Consider the following 13,052-nt stretch of genomic DNA (forward strand, 5'->3'; position numbering starts at 1 on the left):
GCAAAAATCTACTGACATATTCTGTCTTTCTTTCTTCACAATAAAAGCTTTTCACTGACCAAACATTGTCAGGATGTTTTTTGTGAAGAAACCACAGCTTCCTGTAGCCTTCGTCAACAGTGTCCGCTAGTGCTAACTCTAAGTTTTAAGCTTATGTAAAAGAGGAGAAAACTGCCACAGTGAGCTCATAACATGAAGAGGTGCGTGAAACAGGCGTGTACTTCAGTTTGGACAAAGATCAAACCTCCTACATGATGGCAACACCATTTACCCGGCATCTCATACTGACCCAGACAGATTTTCTGCAGCAAATACTATGACAATATTGACCCAAGTGACCAAAGTAAAAAGATACTCTTCATAAAGACACTCTGATTGCAGACTGTAAGAGATAAGAAGCAGGACCTTCAATACAGCTGGTCAATATTGCTGCTATTTTTTCCTGCCTGCATTTTGTTTGCCACTTAAATATTTTATCTGCTACTTTTGAAATCTATGCACTTAATAAAGAAATTACATTACGATCACTTAGACATCAATAATGTGAAGAATGTTGTTACTTAATGTTGGATGTATTTACACAAAATCATTAAATGCAGGGCCCCCATGCTAAAGGGAACCCCCGCCAGTCAGAAAAATCTGTTTTTAATCCCCCAAATAACACCAAATATCCAGTTATTCCCCTATGTTTATTCACAGCAGTGCACCGATGTGAGTCCTTGAAAGACCCAAGTGTCCGTGGGTAGTTCACAGGTCTGTAATAACAGCAGGACAGTCGGGTGTCTGTTAACTAAACTGCTAAAGTTAGTCTAACAGGTGGCATGAAGATAACGTCAGCAGGCCTACTGTTACAAACAGGCTCGGTGGTGAACGCCATAACGTGGTGACAAATTCTGTGTTTTTGTGTTTTCAGCTGAGCTACACCAGAGAATATGCGGTTAAAACAGATTGGTGATGCTGTTTTCCCCTCATTGTTCTCTGTGAAGTTTGCTGGAATTGATGTAACGTCGCCCCGGCTGTGCGTTTAATGTGAAGCGAGCGCTGCCCTGGACTCCATTTACAGAAATAGCCTTTTAAATACTACATTGCTTGTCAGCAACCGGTCATATGGTAACTTGTGAGGCAATTTGGCCTTGTATGCTCTGATTAATTTGGCATGCAGTTAACACACCTGTCATAATCTTGTTTTAATGAAAACTCAACCCCTGTCATTTGCTCCTGGTGTTCTTCACTGCTGTTTTGGAGGAAAGCATCACAGGAGTAATGGGTGTACCAGCTTTTAAAGTGACATATTTTCTTTTTTAAATAAGTGCTGTGTGATGGGTCTAATTTATGCCTATGTGAAAAGTGGCATGCAGATTTCGTAATTGATAAATGTTTGGAAAAGTAACTGATAAAAAACTTTAAGGCAGCTTTAGGGTTACATTTGAGAGCAGAATTTAATGCGTTTATGGGTGAGAGAATGAGTGTTCAATTGTGTTAGCACCCTGTTGTGCGTTTTCCCTGTCCACAAGAGCATTGAGTGGCCTGACATATTTATCTGCCACTATTTACCTGTCACCTTGTAGAGATTAACTTTTTGATAAGCAAATGTAAATGAAATGACTCATATGTGAAGGCACATATGCAGAACCCAAGTAGCAAAGAAGCCGTTTTTATTTGCGCATCTCTATTATAATGGCGATAGGCGATAAGATTGTCTAAAAGCCTCCAGCCGCTGCTTCCAATGGGATACTGGTAATTGATAATTTGATGACTGATATGGGCCGTGGCTGCGGTTTATTCCTTTTATTTTTCTAATCCCTGATTTATTGTGATCCCTTTGATTAAGCACAATGAGGTGACTGCTGAATATCACAAAGAACAGAACACAGCTATGAGCAGAGCAAATGACCAAAAACAGAACGAACTCTTGAGTGTTTACTGAGAACACCAGACAGCTCATCCATTATTAGGTAGTAACTTATCATGACTACATTTGCATTGGCTGCGTAGACTTGCAGAGAAAAGGAGAGAGGTAGGTAACGATAAGGGGAAACAGAGAAAGGGAGAGAAAGAGACATAGACAGATAAGTGTGGAGAAATCACAGTCCCATTATGAATAGCGAAAAGCCCCCCCGAGTCTAAAATTAGAATCCTAATGAGTGGCAGTCTCGCAGATCAGCTGATGAATTCTCTGTTTAACATTAGCACAGATTGAGTCAATCTCCCCGCCATGGTGTGGTTGGGACAAAGCCTGACAGCCTATTAATGTCATAGCTTTCCCTCTATGTTTGGATTAAATCCTCTTTCTTTTTCTTCGGGAGCTTCACAGTCTGTTGTGTACAAATAAAATATTTTTCCCTCATAAAAGAACTGAATGCTTTCGGAGGGGTTTGTTAAACCAGATTTTGAGTACACATCACTAAACATGCTATTAAACAATGGAGGTCGGGGGCCTTTTCAATAACACAGCACTAACCTTTGTGACTGATGACAGTGTTCTGTTCTCCCATAAGTCACATACTGAGGGGACTGTTTTAAATTAAACTTGAGCAACACCAGATTTTGTTCTGTTTAATTGGATTACTCTACAGTAACAAACCATTTGTGCCATCTGTGCAAAATAGCAAAGAGTTAATACACTGTCATGAATCTACAATTAAGCACTGACTATCAAATAGGGGCATTTGTCACGGTTGCCTTTCACCAACCCGAAAAATGAAACGAAAAGCTTTCCAGTACAAAGAATGCGTCAGTATTCCAACAGTGCTGCAACACCATATAGAATATCAGGTCGTGTGCAAAAAGTCTGCACAATACTAATGAATCATTCTCACAAATGAGGCTTTTTTTCATCTCTGTGCAGCATGACACTTCTGTTACCTTAACTCCTGACCCCACTGGAAACAAAAGGTAGCACCATTCTCAGTGATATTGATTTGCTCCGCTGCTTCTTCCTCCATTTACTAATAATTACCAATGCAGACTCTCCAATTACTCGGCTCCAACAAACATTTACAGCAGTCTGAAATCCACACACACATTATGCAGATGACAGAGGGAGAAAGTGGGGAGCGAGAGAGAGAGAGAAAAAAACAAAACACAAAACCTGCTCAGAGCGACTCCAATTAAAATTCTTTAGCCATGCCAACACAGAGCCAAATGAATTATGACAATACGTATCTCCTTTAGCTGCTGGAGTTTCTAATCAATTGTGAGAGACCAGCCGTCGTGAACATATGAGTGAGCTTACTGAACTGCTAAAATAGAGATTACAGTCGATGCGTCTTTCTCAATTTGGAGAATTTCCTTGCTTGACCGTTGAAAACACTGACAAGGTAATTATACAGGTTTCTCAGTAGTGAAATATGTGTGACTCAGAAGAGACACTGATAGTCTTTGAATCTGAGGGATGATGGCAATCATAAAAGTGACGGACATTTTTTCAAGTCTTTAAGAATCCAACCTATTTCGTCATCTTATATAGCCCCTTAGTTTGCTTCCAAAAGACGTCATGCTGTACAGGGCCACAGCTATCCATTATTTTAGTAATCGAGCATACTGCTGATTAATACGTCAATTAATCAAGTAATCAGATAAGACGTACTGTTGCAATAATCTAACAATAGTAAATATACAAAAGAGAAAATAAGACAGGTATCTTAAATGAACAACTAATTGGTTGTAACATTTTTTATTCCCTAAATTACCCACAATACAGAGGCTCCAACTGCTGCTCCCATCGCCTAATATTTAGATTTTGTGGGATTTTTATGCATCGCTGTGAGGGGAGTAATTCCTCTGTGTGTATCTGTCTATCATAATAATAACACGAATGACGCCCAGGCTTTCAGAAACTGACTGTAGGGTTTTATTTTCTATAGTTATGTCCCTAAGTTAGCTCAATTTCTCTAAAAAGCAATAAACACAATAAATAAGATGCTGCAGTTGTGAGAGCCTAAACAGCCACAGTACCAATTTACGGTATAAACAGGGAAAATTTGCTGATTTTTAAACAGCTTTCTGTCAACACGGTGCGGACAGTTTGTGCAGTTAAACGGTGTTTGGCTTCCCTCCGTGCTGCCCGGAGCTCCACGTTCATCTGCTGGCGGGTTCCCCAGAATTGGCACTATCTGACTTTTGCCAGCAGTTGGGCGAAGAGCTCCAGGTGCTTGCAGGCTAACATTAATGCTAACTAGGGGTGTGCCATATCATCTCGTTCATAATAATACCTGTATATTTTTTAATATCATATGAAAAATTCATACTGTGATACTGTGATATTTCCGACTCTGCGGTGGTTCCAAAAAGAAGAGCAGCTTCAATAGCTCTGCTAACTCTGGCGTCGCTATGGCCTGAGTGTGCTGGGTGAACAGCCCCGGACTACTCAGACTCTTTAAGCAAGTTACCAGGAGTGACCGCCCCTGCAGAGGGAACTCAATCAACGGCTCCTCCGGCAGCAGCTCAGCATCTCTTCCTCTCCTTTCTCGCCATGTGATTTTGTCATAAACCTTTGGTAATGTAAACCTATGTGACGCTCGCGACTCGACAATAAACTACATATACGAATGTGTTATAGTTCTGGTATCATAACAGCCTGTCACAGGTTACAGCGTGATGATCAGAGAAGACATGGCAGAGCATAAAGGTCCATATGAGAAAAATGTTTCAATCATTTAGGATTTTGCTAAAAGAAGGAAATCGCCTGTTGACAGATCCCAGGGTACATTTTTTTGTATTTGGGAGCTGTTTAAATGTGTAATTTGTGGTAGATTTTATTTTGTTGAACTATTTATATTGTATTCCGAATCTGAATCTCACTCTGAGTTACTGTTGTTGTTTACAAAATAAAGAAATGAGAGTTAATTTTTCTTTAGTTTTTACTGAATATTCGAAGGCAAACTTTAAAAATATATCACATATTTTGTTGCAATTCTGTTTTCTTTTAAATTGATAATAATTTGCTTTTCTTTTTAACTCATGTGTCACATCGTCACGAATGTAACGTTAATGTTACTGTATGTTAGGTCCGCTCCGTTGACTGGATGCTCTCTGTTTCGAGGCTGAAGTATTGACATCATGCTATTGTGGTAAGCTAGTGTAGTTTTACAACAGACATAACTTTGGCCACTGTGTGTCGTTTTCTCAGGCCTGTGTCTCCTCTTCGCCCATTGCTATTTTCTCTCTTTTGCAATCCACCCTGTCAAATCACGTCTTCTATTCTAGGCATGTATGCATGATTTTGAGGTATCTTATTCATGTCACGTGTCCACAGCGTAGGCACATTGTACCACAGTAATAACAGTCCGTTCAAAACACTGCGCTATTTAGTCACATGGCTTAAACAATGCTTCAAAGCAGATAATTTGCATTGATGATTCTTCAGTAATCGAGTTACTCAACTTTCTTTTCTTTCTTCTCAAGAAATCGTTTAAGCCCTGATGCTGTATGAGCGTTAGTTCCAAGGTGACGTGAGGCCGCATATATCATGCTCAACATGTCCTGGAAAGCCTACAGGCCAGCTTTACTGTTCCTAACTCTAAAATCATGGTTCCTCTGAGTGAAATGCATTTTCTAGGGTAAACCCAAGATACAAGACCGATGTTGAATTTCATTAAAGGACGAGAAAATACCCTCTACAAGAGCTGAAATCCCTCTGGACTGTTTTAATTCACTGAAGGGCACCGCTAAGACAACCAAGTGTCAACACTTTTGATTTATTATTCCTTTGGGATCAAACTAATGTTTACCTGTAGTCCCTCCAGCCTCAGACCATGCTCACACATAAAGAGCGTACATTGGAGATAATGACATCAACCACTCTATCCTTAGGGAATATCTCCCATGATGATGATGATTCAGTCTCACTTCTGCAACTAACACTCACTGGAAATAGGCTCAAAACATTCAGAAACACTTTGACGTCGTGAGATATATATAGAGATTTTGGTCCATCAAACTGTATGACAGGTTCACCCTCTGACTGGACTAAACAGAGCTGAATAGAGGGATATATGATTATGCCTCCTGCAGAGATCTCTGTGCAGGAAATATCACGTATCCCAGAAGCTTACTAAAGGTTGAGGTGTTTCTCATGCTCAGCATACCAAGTAAAGTGTACCACCCAAACGCCTGCACTCTTTGTTTCAAAGCTTCGCCATCACAAAGGCTTCAAAGTCTGATGTCAGCAAGTTTCATCTATAACCTGCTGACATGAGAGGCATACCAGGAATTGCTGGTATATAACTAGGCTCAACTGAGGAGGCCCAGATGAGATTACACAATGTTGTCAGAGTAGCACAACTAATTATCATGGAACACAAGGAGATGCTAACTGATTGATTAAGGATTTTAATTGAAGGGGCTCTGAGGAATCGTTGCAGCTCTCTGTGATGAAAGACTGGAAGTGTTGGCATATGATTTGGAGCAGAAAAGGCTGTACACTGTTCAACAAAAGAGCTGGTCAAAAAGAAATTTACTCTGGAATAGCTGTCAGAGAGAGCTAGTTTTATCTTCTGAACAAAAAGACAATATGCATATACAGTATGTACATAAACACAAGACTGTGCACAGAAAGTCTTTTTTCTCATACAGCTCATTGAAAATCAATGCACAAGTCAACTATCTGCTTAAGCAGTCTGTTAAAAATTCACAACACTTGACTGGAAGTATCCACACTCATGTAATGACTACACTTGTAAATAGCAAGTGGACAAATCACAGCCCAATGCTCAATTTAAATTATAGACTGTTTCCAAGCCAAAATTTCATTGATGTAAAAAAAAACGTCTTCCAACTCAGCGGCCATGCTCCTCTGAAAAATTCAGCTTCAAGTAACTTCACTTTAAAATTGCAGGAAAGATAACCTGTTATTGCCTCTCCAGTCACTCTCTGACAAGTTTAATTTTGAGGCTTATAGCTTTCTCACAACACAAAAACACTCCTCTGAGATTTTCCTGTAGAATTATTGCAATTATGTGGATGCTCACAGCTGGGTGGGGTAAAAGCTCCATTTTCCACCCCAAATCATTTTCCCCATCCCCTATAATTGTAGTGATTATAAGAATATTAGAAAGATGCTTTAAAACCTAGCATAGCATCTATTTCCCTCGAAAGGATTTACCTTGAGAAAGCATTTCCATTTAGGCTTTAATTCACCGGGGCACTCAATCACTTTAGTGCTAATTGAAATATATTAGAAATAGAAATGCTTAATTTTTCGAAAGTACAATGGATTGACTTGCCTGACAAATGACGACTATAAATGTAATCCATTTGGAAATGGTTTACAGTGTGCAAATTTGGCTTTCAATGTATGTTAGCTGCAGTTACAACATGAGGCCATAATTCATGGCATTTAACTAAACAACACTGGCAGCAACGTGTTAAAAAGCCAGAAATAAAGTACCTCCCAGCTCTAATTTGGATTTCTTTATTTCTGTTTTAAAAATAGATGCATACACCTTACCATATGCATCTGAACAGGTAACCTAGGCCCATTTGTAAATCCAAGAGCATTTGATTTATCTCGAGTGGTGTCCTTCTACATTGATTGAATATGTATCTTTTGACACAAAAGGCTAAAAAGAGCAGATGTATCTGAGATAATTTCTTGTCTTTGGGTGATGAAAGAGTATCGGTTTCAGAGAAGCGTTTATCACAAGCCTTGATATTAAAATTGGCTGCAGGAGTGTTATGGACAATACTTATTTTCATAGATCACTTTGCATCTTCATACCTTTTTCATCAAAAAGAGATCAGGCTGCTTTCAGCAACAAGCTGAATGAAACAATTTAAAGTCATGACAGGCTCTGAGTTTCAAGTGGATACTGTGGAGGAGGTTAACTGGAGGTCTTAAAGGAGGCAGCTGCTATGAAAGCCTTCGTAGCCACTGCTCTCGCATGTCACCTTATTGGCTGATTTCCATCTGTACTAAAGCACATCTATTGCGAATGGACGACAGAGTAATGAATCTGATGAATACTTTAGTATAGCCAGCTTCCCTTGGGCGCCAGGACACAGACCCACAGCGGTAGCAATATGCCTGCTTTCTACTGTTTAAAAGGAAAGGTCAGATTTTTTTGACACAATTTTTCCACCGTGAGTTATATATTGTGACTGGGAGGCTCCATCTGGGAGCCGGTCCCTGACAACAGCCCCTCCCCCCCCGTACCCATTGTTTTGCATCATGATAGTGTCTATTCATTCACCAAAAAATGAGGTCACATTACTCGCCTAACACTTGATCCTTGAGATGCGGGGACCACGATGAGCATAAGGACTGTGAAAGAGAGCAACATTGTGCTGACAGCAACACTGATCGCATTAAACATGTGGTGCTGCAAACAGGCGAGGGGATTTTGGCGTTTAATTAACAGTGACAGACTCAGGTGTGCCCACAGATGTGTCAGAAGAGGTAAACCAGGTTTCCCCCCTTCAAATGAGTGCATGAAACTGCAGATATTTGGCAGCTAACTGATGTGCACACTATATCCCCAACCAAGCTGCTGGAGATGAAGTAGCCATGCTTATACTTTTTAAGAGAACTGGCTGTGGCCTAATTAAAAAAGTGATGAAATGCAGAAAGTGGAGAGGATGATTCTCAGCCATGGTTAAAGTTTGTGTTAAAGAGACAGTCAACAATTCTGTCTTCATATTGTGTCCTGTGGAGTTTGAACAGTCACTTAATATTCCTGTATTCCGTCTTACCAACATCTGCGTCGGGGCGGGGACACCAAGCCATTTAAACTAGATGTTGTCTCTGGCACAAGTGCTTATAGTAAATGTCAAGACCTTTCAGAGCCATAATAATGACACAGTTGAGGAAAATGATACATGGCACCGTTTCTGTCTTGGATAAGGCTCGAAAACACAGCTCTAGTACAATCATGTACAGCCAGAAAATATTTTCATCAACCGCTCTGTTGACATGAGGCAATGATTTTAGATATATACGAATACCAGACTTTCAAACAAGTGACAGGTCAATTTTGCACCATTACAGAGACTGGGGCCGGTGGTGCAGGCCCTACCCCGTGGCTGAGGGCCAACTGTCAAACTAAATGACAAAAATACGCTTGGATCATTGTCTTATTCTTGGGGTGTACAGCCTTGCTCCTATTTATTTCCTTGGTCTCTATTTCCTGTCTTTGAAGAATATGAAATGTAGCTTCTAAAGCACGATCAGATCAGTGTACCTTTTGTCTCGCTCCTATCATACATATTTCATTGGGAAAATAGAAAATACAGAGATAAAAAGAGAGACATACTTTAAGAATAGTGCTGCAAATCACAACTGGATGATAGCAGCCTATGCTTATGATTCCAGTCTGCCCAGCCTAAATTTACAGACACTGGCTCTTTGCTGTTGATTACAGCTGCTTATCCATGTGGAAGAGGCTGCCACTGATACCGTGTGTTTCCTGACAGCATGGGGAACTGTCTTTTCATCTGGCTGTCCCCCTCAAATGCATAGCCAGATGAGTCATTTACTGGTTAGAGTCAAGGTTTATTCAACTGAATCCAAATGACATGAAACCTGCAAAAGGATGGGGAAGAAAGGGATGTGTTGCTCCCTTAAAAAACAATGTGCTCCCTATGGAAGCTCATAGATTTCCTGTATGTAAAAAGATGCAGCATATATGCATAACTTGAACGCGCTCAAGTAAGACAGTGGAGAAGCCGCAGCATTTCAAACACAGGGGTCTTTGTTGGAGGCTGGAAATGGCTGAGCTTTTAAGTAATCAGAACAGATTAAAAGGGTGATGACACACATGTGGACCATTCCTCATTTTCAAGAAGCTCCAATCATTTAATTGATGTGGACCCACTCTGTCCAACATGAATCAGGGCAGCAGTAATGCAGCGCTAAGAACTAAAGAGGTGGGGGGAATGAACACATGACAGCAGACGCACCTCTCGGGAGCTACTCCATAATCCAGAGGCAGTGACTAATTGTGTGCTTCTGGGTTTGTCAGTATTTGAGAATGCTCATATTTTTTAGCCAGCAGTCAGCTTTGGGGCACAGCAAAATTGCCCTCTAATAGTCCGGGGTCTTGACAATAGAGAACCTCCACAAACAGGCAGTGTGTTCTGCACTGAGTTCCTAAAAGAAATGCTTCATGCTTTGATGCCTGGTTTCTTAAGACCAGTGGGGAAAAAAAAGAAAGGAGGAGGAAAAAAGACAGAGCCATGATTCCTTGCGGTTTGAGAAAATGACTATACCAAGACAAAGTAGGCCTTTATCATCACTTTGGTGATGACAGTGTTTTGCAACAAGATGCAATCCAGAGAGGCGAGCAGAGCAGTTAGAGAGGTTTACAATCTCTATTAGGTCAACAGGTGCGCGCGCGGCATGGTGATAACTTCACAGCAGCAGCAGATTTCACGTGAGTGGAAAAAAAAGCCAATGAATGGGTACGTCAAGTGCTGAATAACCCGTTAATTAACTTAAGAACCTGGCAATGAAAGCATCTTCAAACTGTTTGGCATTTACTGAGGCGATGACCCGATTGTGGAGAGTGTTGCTTTATTTAGGGGGGTGGGAGGCAACTTGTTTATTGAGCTGATTCATAGCACGGGGATAATCTCTGGTCCAATAAACCATCCGGATTCAGGCAAAGCTTCTGCCACCGATCACAGCCAACCCAGATTGACACCAGGGAATTAGACGCCCTCGCTAAAGAGACTGTCAGAGGTGTAAGTCTCTTTGACGGGACGGCCCTTTAGGCACGGATCGGGAACATGATAAAAATAGTGAGCACCCCTTAGCTGTTGCCAAGGTAATGCTGTGCTGTGATGAGCACCAACGCATTTAATCCACCCTCGTAGTAAGACACTCATCTCCATACCGCCACTCATGATGACCTTATGCCACAGAAACAATTCAGCTCTTCAGCAATCAAGTGTGAGGCAACAATGACTAAAAGCCAAGCTGAGTGGAACTTTAGACAGTTGGCTGCTCTGTATTCAGGTCCACGCCGAGCATCTCTCAGAGTCAACATCCACAGAATTCATATTGAAATGGGGCAGGCCGGCCCCCTCAGCCTTTCCTCGGAGCCATCACAGCGGATATTTGATATTGGCAGAACAAGATATTATCACAGCCCTCCAAAGATTTGCATCTTTTTGTGTGTGTTTGTGTGTTTTGTGAACAGTTTTGTGAAGAAATGAAAAGGACCACATAGAGATTTTTGCAATTATGAGCTGAGGAAAGCTGCGGGAGTGGTGCTGAAAGTTATGCATTAGAAGCACTATTATTTTGACAGTGTTCTTGATAACATGCAGAGACTAGGATAAACACAAACTCCTGAGTGCACCGGTCCAAACCACGCCCATGTCCGGTTAATTTAGTCCTTACTGGGCAGCTACCTGTGCAGCTGGCATCGTAGCGTTCGTGATGGAGGGAGCATGAGGAAGGAGGCGGAGGAGGAGGAGGAGGATGGGGAGAAAGAAAGCGCGTCATTGCCATAACTCGATTCTGATAAACAGCGACCACAAACACACTCTTCAGCCTCGATTTCAAACTGCGACATCACACTGAACACTCAGCAAAACTGACAGGACGTCACCAGAAAACACCACATAGCACCCTCAGCTGTCCTTTTAGCACCCAGAGCATTTCAAACTGTGGGGATGGGTGAATATAACGCAAGCGACACACGCAGCGGCGGCAGGCTAATTTGGTTAATTCAGGCGGTGTCGTCCCACCTGCGATAAGCTGCACAAGCAAACACATCACCAAATAACACACAGGCTCGGTTAGGTGGTGCACACAATGGGAAAGTGTGTTGGAAAACTTTAGTTGGTCAGCAACCGTGCACTTGTCGCAAGAGCGGCGTCCTGCCTGCGTAGCTGCCGCCGCCGCGGCTGCACTGGCCGGCCGCCCCCCTGTCAGCTAAGGCGACAACAAGGACGGGATGGAGGGAAAATGGCCTATTGTGTGTTTATCGCTCACGCTGGGCGATAACACCGTTTAAAAGTAAGTTAAGTAGACATGTTTGGACACGATGAGGCAGTGTTAATGAGTGTGTGCGGTCGCGAGCTCCGGAGAACTCCGACAGAGAGTGAGCGCGAGCGGGAGAAAGTGAAGTTGTGTTAGCTTGTTTTACCTCAGTAGAGCCGTGTCGCCTTGTCTGCTCACCACACTTTCAACCGAGGAATAGTCCACAGTTTGTCCGGCGGGCAAACAGGACGGCAGAAAGCAGCACAGGCTGAGAATTATCGCAGTAAGCCACTGACCGGAGACACAAGCATCCTGCACCGCAATCATTATGTCCATCACAGCTGTGTTTTGTTGCCGCTTTTTCCCAAGTCTTGTGTTGCAAAAACAACAGAGCTAGGAGTTGGCTTTCAAAATAAAAAAAAGAAGACGCAAACGACGCTTTATTTCCACACTTTTCCTCCTCGCAGCCGCCGTAAAGAAATGGTCCGCCGTATATAGTTTCCCAGGTTTGTTTTTGCTGGATGTAGAGCCCACTGTGCGGGGAAGTGTACTCTCCAGTGGCTTGCACACCATCTAGTGAGGAAATGCGATGTAAAATGGGAGCAGACCTAGAAGCAGACAACCCCCAGGCTCTGATCCTGTTGCCATGCGGCCGTTTCCCGGGCAACCCGTTCCCAGTGGCTCGTGATGGAGCAGTAAAACCGGTAGGTATTGATACAACCCAGGAGCAATTAAAGATATCGACTGGAGAACCACCCCCTATTTAATTCCTCATAAGGAAATGAACAATGTGAGCTTTTGCTGGATGTGGAACATACTGATTGTGACGCAGGTGTATCCCATAGGAAAACTATGGAAAATATTCCACAGTATCACAGAAAACTAATATTCATCTTCTGAAGGCATCATTTACAGCCTGTGAGTGTAACTGTAACTTTATGTGAAGGGGTTAAAAAAAAGCCAGACACACAAAATACAGTTATTATAATTTCCCTTTGGGAGGTCTTGGGAATATTAGAGCGATATTTCATTAAGCTAGGAAACTAAAAGCATGCAGGAGCACTCACACACACACACACACACACACACACACACACACACACACACACACAGGGGACATAGGGAC

At 42.1% G+C, this 13,052-nt stretch overlaps 1 protein-coding gene across 2 annotated transcripts in view; it reads right to left on the bottom strand.

Moving 5' to 3' along the window:
• negr1 (neuronal growth regulator 1) overlaps positions 1–12,640 on the bottom strand; it is a 173,605-nt gene extending 160,965 nt beyond the window's left edge. The window contains exon 1 of one of the 2 annotated variants that reach the window (XM_049587114.1): positions 12,093–12,640. In XM_049587114.1, the coding sequence (XP_049443071.1) occupies positions 12,093–12,262 (170 nt within the window). In that variant the 5' untranslated portion in view covers positions 12,263–12,640. The remainder of the gene's footprint in view (positions 1–12,092) is intronic. The other variant, XM_049587115.1, reaches the window with a different exon arrangement.
• Positions 12,641–13,052: the final 412 nt, after the last annotated feature.

Source organism: Epinephelus fuscoguttatus, linkage group LG10, assembly GCF_011397635.1.
Source record: "Epinephelus fuscoguttatus linkage group LG10, E.fuscoguttatus.final_Chr_v1".
Classification (NCBI taxonomy): Eukaryota; Metazoa; Chordata; class Actinopteri; order Perciformes; family Serranidae; genus Epinephelus; species Epinephelus fuscoguttatus.